This window comes from Notothenia rossii (genome assembly GCF_949606895.1).
Source record: "Notothenia rossii genome assembly, chromosome: 2".
NCBI lineage: Eukaryota > Metazoa > Chordata > Actinopteri > Perciformes > Nototheniidae > Notothenia > Notothenia rossii.
This window is the reverse complement of record NC_136904.1, coordinates 24,326,205-24,334,243: the sequence shown is the minus strand read 5'-3', so window position 1 is coordinate 24,334,243 and position 8,039 is coordinate 24,326,205. Positions and strand designations below refer to the sequence as shown.

Genomic DNA, 8,039 nt, shown 5'->3' with positions numbered 1-8,039 from the left:
GCATTTTTGTGTGTTAATAAGTAAGGAAGGGTGATCAGTTCCATGTGTGTAAGAGAAAAGTGATGAACACAGACAGTGAATGGGTAATGGGTCTCTCCTTAAGTTCAAAGAATAAGTTGCAGTAATGAAAAGTAATCTTGACTTTTCAAAAGTGACTACAACATCCTAGGACATTATTACTATTATTCATCCCACAATAATAACAATAATAATAATAATAATAAATAATAATAATAATAATATACATGGGATTTATAGCGCTATTCCTTATGCTCAAACGACGCTTTACATAAAATCAAAGCATTGAATTGTATTGTCAACAGCTCTCTTTACTCAACCAAAGAATTTCCTAATTCAGTGTAATTTTGTCTATACAAGAAAGTAAAATGAATACAATCAATTAGTTTCCCACTTTTTCCAAGGCTATTTCCACACCAGTCACATGGGCTGGCTCCTCGCTCAGTATTGAGGTCAGGCTGTGCCTTCCAAGTCCTTGAAGTTATCTACAAAAGTCGATCCGCATCGTGGCTTACTTACTGAATGTCTGAGCCAGAGGAAAGATTTATGCCAAATGACACCGTCCATTGCTATGAAAGTATTCAATCAGTATCCAACTAACTGATTGTTAAGTACCTACAGTAGATCTGAGCTAAGATTTAGAAAGACTCAGATATGATTTCTCTTTACCAAAACAATGGCAAGACAAGACTGGCTTTGAAACCAACACCACAAGCCAGTAACACTCTTCTCAATTGCCACAGACTCTCTTTTCCAATGATCCTCCAGTAGAAACAGTGCATATAAAGTGCGTGAGCTTCATATGATATGCATTTCACATTTGTGCCCAAAATTTAAAAGAGGCCTGTGTGTTGCTTCGGGGCAAAACTGGCCTCTAAATGAGGACATTGTGTTCACAGTCTTGCACCGATGCATGCCTCTTCCAAAGCATGTATATGGGCACTCAGTGTGTCTGATTCCCGGTAGTGCAACCATGTCACTCACTGGCGAAACGGAGGACTCACCTGGACCTGCCCCCGCCCCCGAAACTGAGCTGCTGCCATCAGATCTTTCTCTGACTGGCCTACAGGAAGGGAGGGAGGATGGTAAACATGATAATACAGGGGATGGGAGACGAAGGAAGGAGGGGATCGAACAACAAGAACCACAGCCCAGCGTTAAGTCGCACACAAAATCACACAGAGCTTCTCGTCCTAAATCCGATGAGTTCACAGGCGTGCGCATCAGCAAAGCAAGCATGCTCTCACAAAAAGCTAGCACAGATATGCTGTGCTTCGACATACATGACAGAGCTGCACAAATACTTAACCTTTACTTTGAAAACGGAATACTTTCAAACTAAAATGTGACTAAGTTACCAAAGCACTCCCCCATAAGGCAATAGTTAGCACTTTACTGCATTATTTTTCAACGCAGCAGTGATGGTCTCTCTCCTTTTGTCTTTAATGTTAATCTACTGAATTTAATTCGATGACATATGTTGTCCAACTTTTAGCAGCTGCCTTATTAGACAGGTGTATCTTGAAAAAAAAGTTCCAAATCAAGTTGTACTAAAGAACCTATAAACAATTTCAACTGTGCAGCCCTAAAATACAAACACACTCACACACTGATGCTATCCTAAAGAAAGCACAGTAGCACAAGCTCACCAGCACCCAAAGCAACAAAACACTTATATTACATTCAGGGAGCAGACAAGGCTGGTTCAAACAAAACCAAACAAACCCATGCACGAAGTAAATCAACTCCAAATTCAGCAATGATTTGTGTTAATGTTGATCTACACTATGTTAAATTAATTCCAAATGGGGCCATTGTGCCGGATCAAATACCCAAATCTGCTGAGGTGATTGGCAGTGGACTGAAAAGGTCTAACCACAAACAAATGAAGACAGAAGATCAACAATGGAAACTAAAATTCCTGTATACACAGAGACACAAACATAGATAAGACCGGATGAAAACACACTTCCAACAGATCAGCTCTTTGTTTTTCATTGAGTGTTTTTTGTAGGACTTTGATTAACACTCTAGGAAAAACCTGGTGAGAGTTCACAGCACAGACACAAGCATGGCAGGCAGGAGGACAACTGTGCAACAAGACAGCAAGCTGTGGAAAAGGTTAGCAGGATGTGCGCCACCACCTGATCACACAGAACTTACCTGTGGGCCTACAAACAATCACCATAAATCACAGAAAATTAAACGTGCCGATTTTACAGGGGTATCATCTTGCAGCAGGCAAACACTTGGCATCCTTTAGCTCGGCTGGAAAAAGGAAGACAGAAACTCACCTGAGGAATTCTCTGTGAAGACCGCCAGCGTTTGCCCCCCCCACTGACTGCATGGTGAATGGATGATCGCGAGGTGCAGACACCGTCTTATCCTCTATACCGTCAATCACAGTCAGCTCTTCATTTAAAGTAAAGGACACCTGTGAACAGCAGTTTCATCATCCACATGTACTTCTCTCAGCCTTTTTATCTTTCCTCCTGATGATGTTACAGCCATTTCCCTGTGTCCAGATCAGCAGTTTAACAGCACAAGCACACATACTACATGGTCTCATTTTATTCTCAACCCTAATAACCAGCTACTTATGTTACATCTGTGTTTCTGCTGCCTGTGACCCACACAAGTAACCCTCAATCTGGATAAACATGTGTCATACATATTGCTCTAAAGCTGTCTATCTCTATGCTTGACTGTAAATGTAGAATGATGAGCAAAGTCAGATACTTTTATCCGATCTTGCTTTGTACAATGCGCTGCATGTGGCAGCTGTCCATCACCAAAACACATTGCACTTCTTCCAGACATCACTTACCTCTGGTTTTCCTTGGTTTCCTTTCCTTTAAGAAAAAAATATATAGCAAAAATAAGAATGAATTGATTTGCAAAAATAACAGTTTCAACTGCATTAGAAATAATAACAAAAACACTGCATAAAACTGTCTCGTTCAATACACTAACGACACCGTTTATCAGAACACACTCAGTTTTAGGTTTAAAACGTAAGTTTGTTGACCGTTATTGCACTAACATCACATGATTGAAACTCAGACACATAAACCTCTTTACATACTTGCAGATTCGCAGTTTCCCGACATCTCCTCTGCCGGTCGCTTTTGCCCATTGCACAGAGAGGTACTTGGGCACCTGCATACACAGTATATTTTATAAGGGCTGCTTTCACAACTGGGCGATGGGCCCTTTAGTTCATTCCACAAATACAAACGCTTTCTCTTTTTCATTGTAATGAAGGAATACCAAACCAAGCTGAGTGTAGGTACCATGTGTGCATCACTTATTCACATTGTTGTTAACTTTGAAACAATGTATCTATATAACAGTATCAGCATTAGGACAAATATTTGAAAAAAAACAGTACATTCTCTCCATGCATGTTTTCCTAAACCTAAGCTGCCTCATGAGACGTTTTTCTCTGTTATTACTTTTTGTTTACACCGGTTGTATTGCCAAACGATGGTCTCTGGTCAACTCAATATATTATTGCATGTTGGGAATACACATAATATTGTGATGAGTGGATATGAGCAGTTTTACATAGAAAGCTATCATTAAGTGAATGAGTTATTAGCTACAACACATTGTTACATTCGATCGTAGTTTAAGAGGCTAAGCTACATTACTTATCGTTAGCCCCAGCTGCGTTTAAGTCTAAAAGGTATCCTATAACGCAATGAGCTATCGTTTAAAAACAATAAATACGCACCTTTACAAGCCACACACCCGTGTTCTGCTTGGCACCAGTTAAATCCACTTCTCCTGCTTTCTCAGACATGTTTAAAAACAAATACTGCTACCTTAGCAATGCTACAGCCACACGCATGCGTAACAGAAACAGAAAGTACGGCGACTCTGAAGGTTCATATCAGAATCAGAATCAGAATACCTTTATTCGTCCCACAGAGGGCAAATTTGTAAGGGATTAGTCTTGTATCATAAAGATAAAGCAACACTTTCTCAGAATAAAGCAAAACTATGAGTTTAAAAGAAAAAAAAACTGAGGCAAGCAAAATAAATTTCAAAAATAAAAATAAAAGTTGCAAACAAATCATTTGTGTAATCATGTAAACTATAAGTATTATTTCTTTGTTTTAACATAGGTTTTTGTTTGCAGTTCTTGTTTCTTCTTTCTCAATGATCAGACTTTTGCTCTCGCTGCAGCTTTCTCGTTTACGCTCCCTCATTTTTTGTTTGAGACTTTGACACAAACATCCCAGGTGGGCGGGACTTTCAGGGGTGCGTCCCCATTGGCTACTCAGTTTTTGAGTGACAGCCCAGTCCTCCAGCGATTGTACAGTGCAGGCAGCTGCGGTGCGGTAGCTGAGCGTGGATCGAACACCTCCAGAAGAACCAGCATTTCAATTATTATAATACTACAAGTGAAAATATGTGTAAGTATTGATCATTTGTGCTGTACTATACGGTCTGTTTCTTTATTGTGTTAAGTGAGAAGTAAAGAAAAGCTGTGCTATGAAAGTTAGCTTTTGCTACCTTTAGATCCATAACGATGCAAGCTAAGTAGCCTAACAGTTAGCTACAAAGCTAGCAGTGAGTGAGCGTTCAGACACCTGCGCACACACTCTACCAACAGGCTTTCATGATTCTGTTTAGATATGCAAGTATAAGCCATGATAGCTTATTTTATTAACACGCTAATTTGATATGAAAATCAATGGAGGCTGAGTTAACTTTGTAGGAAAACCTACCATCCATGACTGCCCCTGAGCTGTGTTTTATTTGTTAACTTCATATTTTTCCTTTCCTAAAACATTTATGTTCCTCTCATATTAACAGTGTGGATCATTGAGACAGCGTGGTGTCCAGAGTCTTATCCCGCTTCCCCACTTCCTCTGAGGGGACAGCACGGAGGGGGGGCATGAAGAAAAACCTGCACCATCTTCATCCACGCTGGCGTTACTGTTATCATTTGCTCAGTGTCATTTCATTTGACCAAATGTCTACATATACATTTAATAGATGTTATTATTATCCACCTTTTTGTTTTATGTCCTTTTATTTAAAACATTATTTGAGACTTCATCTTCTGGTTAAAATTTCAATAAATGTAATTTGTATAATCACTCTTTTATCTTTATTCTACGTGAACATCTTAGAGATTCCATTCAAATCTGTTGATTATTCATATCTTCCTCAGGCTAGGAATAGTATGTCGAATATTTAATACTAAATGTATATCATTTTCTCACAGGATATAGAATGAAACAACACAGTTTGTATCCATTGTGTGTGAATGCTTCAGCTCTTCAGACCAACATAGTAAGATGTGAGCATGTTCCTAATTGTGTTTGGTATACAGCCTAGCTCTGCTCTGTTTAATAAAGAAAATCTGCCACTTTTATATTGTAGAATTTGTTAAATTAAAGCAGTCTTTAATTGTTTGTCCTAAACATATCAATATATGCTTTCGAAATGTAACATGTCTTAAAAAATAATAGTATACAGTTTGAATTGTGTATCACCTTTAGCTTGAAAATACATTTTAATCTATAAAATAAATAGACAGACAGACACTTTATCAATCCCAAATTGGGAAATTATTTAACAGCAGCAGTGTGTTCAGGTATTAAAATATTTAAAGTTGGAATAAAGTATAAACTACACAACACAAGTCTAATGCACAACAATCCATAAGATGAGTCCGATATGTTCATGAAAACTCCCCAGGAGACACCAACACTAACGTGGCCGAGTGGACTCCGGAGTTTGCTGCATGAGTTGCACTGTATGATCTGTGGTGTAGTGGGCTGTCACTCAAAAACTGAGTAGCCAATGAGGACACACCCCTGAAAATCCCGCCCACCTGGGATGTTTGTTTCAAAATCTCAAACAAAAAATGAGGGAGCGTAAACGAGAAAGTTGTACCCAGAGCAAAAGTCTGTTCATTGAGAAAGAAGAAACAAGAACTGCAAACAAAAACCTATGTTAAAACAAAGAAAAAATACTTATAGTTAACATGATTACACAAATGATTTGTTTGCAATTTATAGTTTTATTTTTGAAATTTATTTTATTTTGCTTGCCTCAGTTTTTTTTTCTTTTAAACTCATAGTTTTGCTTTATTCTGAGAAACTGTTGCTTTATCTTTATGATACAAAACTAATCCCATAAATTTGCAGCGTTACAGCAGGAAAGAGCCACAGAAAGCTTAGTATTGCATATCTTAAATGCGTTAAAGAAGTACTAAGTTATAATATAATAAACAAACAACACAACAATATGCTAAAAAAGTACTAAGTTATAATATAATAAACAATATGCTAAAAAAAAAAAAGTTACATAATTTTCAAAAATACAGATCAAAACCAAATCAAATCTACAAATCAAATCCTGTAGCAGTTCTTAGGAGTTAGCAGCTCGGTATATATTACAGTTATTAAAGATGGCATATGTATATAAAGTATATATTGTACACAGGGCTGCCAACACTCACGCATTGAGCGTGAGAGTCACGCAATTAACCCATATCTCACGCACTCACGCCACACTTGCCTTTCCTCACGCTAAGTTTTCGTCCAAAATAAGTGTATATAAATATAAAAATAAATTGAAGGAACAGCAAACCGAGCGGTCACCAATTGAGACGGTCTTCTCGTTTAGTTCAGTAAAGTTGGAACGATATTGGGAGATTCTGATTTCACGGATCAATAACTCATGAAAAAAACGTTATTCAGACACAAATGACGTCTCCTAAGTACCGTGGTAAGGCTGACAACGAACTACAATCACATTTTGATTTTAAAAAAGCCAATACGCGCCGTCCTCCGAGCTGGACACGTTACATTGGTCTCTATCCGCCTGAGTAGAAACGAGTGCTCACTGCTCAGGGACCGTCTGCAAAGTGCAACTCCGAAAAAAGGGAATACAATAATATTCAATCAGTATTATACAGCTTATTACTACCAAACTCACTACACACATCAATAGTCTCCTGTGTGTCATACTACAGCAGAGTTTGGAAGAATATGCTTTTGAATAATTTTGGGGAATAGGCCTATTTATAATGTAAAATCTTCAATAAATATGGCATCATCTTAAATAACTTTACTATTATACAGTATATTTCTACCAAACTCACTACTTGCATTGTTGTTGTTAGCATCTGGTTAGCTTAACGGATATTAGAAGCTTTTTCTAAAACAAGGAAAGGGAGGGCTCTGTCCAGTCAGACTGAGAGAGATAACTACAGCTCAGTGAGGTAAGGGACTCTGTTTAGATAGTTAACTTTAGTCTAGTTATCTCAGTGGGTCTCAAACGGTTTGGTCACCATTTATGAGAATAAATGAAAAACAGGTATGAAATACTATATGACAGCAAAACAAGAATACAGTTTAAAAGGTGAGTGATTTGTAAAATATCCATAAAGAAAAAGAGAATCTGTTTACCATAAATTCATTCATTTGCACCAGGTTCAATGTTTTAAAAAAAAATCTTCCCGGGGGAGGACCCCACCACTTATAAAATAGCACTTTGTAAGATTATAAGAGTTGCGGGTACACTGTGTATATGTATGTGCGTATTCCACTGTAGCGCCCGGTACATTAATGGGAAACCCTAGTTTGTACATGGTCAATACATTTGTAACACTGTACACATGAACGTTTCTTTTTTCCGGTTCACCAAAAAAAATCTCACTCCAAGCTAAACTCTACAGCTATAAAGAGTGACCACAGGCCGTTTTAACCACACACACCTCTACACACACACCGAACTGCCCGATTACTCCCCCTTTTATTAGTTTTATGGAGGAGATCGCCGGTCATCAGGACGCATGATGGGCGGACTGGGACTAAAAATCAGCCCGGGAATCTCACCCCTACCCACCGACGTAAACTGTCAACGGGGGGGGGGGGGGGGGGGGAGTCCGCCACTGGCTCTGTGTGTGTGTTCTGAGTGTTTGTTTCCATATAAAAAAGCTGCGGGGGAAGCAGGTACTCTGCGAGTCACGGACATTAATTCATAGATCAAAGCAG

General features: G+C 38.5%; 1 protein-coding gene and 1 long non-coding RNA gene across 2 annotated transcripts in view; one reads left to right on the top strand and one right to left on the bottom strand.

Moving 5' to 3' along the window:
- Positions 1 to 4,197, bottom strand: part of gtf2f2a (general transcription factor IIF, polypeptide 2a) — a 12,913-nt gene extending 8,716 nt beyond the window's left edge. The window contains 6 exon segments of the mRNA XM_079667164.1: positions 999 to 1,072; positions 2,303 to 2,352; positions 2,354 to 2,452; positions 2,846 to 2,870; positions 3,104 to 3,177; positions 3,755 to 4,197. Of these exon segments, the coding sequence (XP_079523290.1) occupies positions 999 to 1,072; positions 2,303 to 2,352; positions 2,354 to 2,452; positions 2,846 to 2,870; positions 3,104 to 3,177; positions 3,755 to 3,823 (391 nt within the window). The 5' untranslated portion in view covers positions 3,824 to 4,197.
- An 80-nt stretch (positions 4,198 to 4,277) lies between these two features.
- Positions 4,278 to 5,405, top strand: LOC307030630. Its single transcript, XR_013805724.1, has 2 exons — positions 4,278 to 4,439; positions 4,843 to 5,405. It is a non-coding gene; the product is annotated as an uncharacterized lncRNA (long non-coding RNA).
- The last annotated feature ends 2,634 nt before the right edge of the window (positions 5,406 to 8,039 follow it).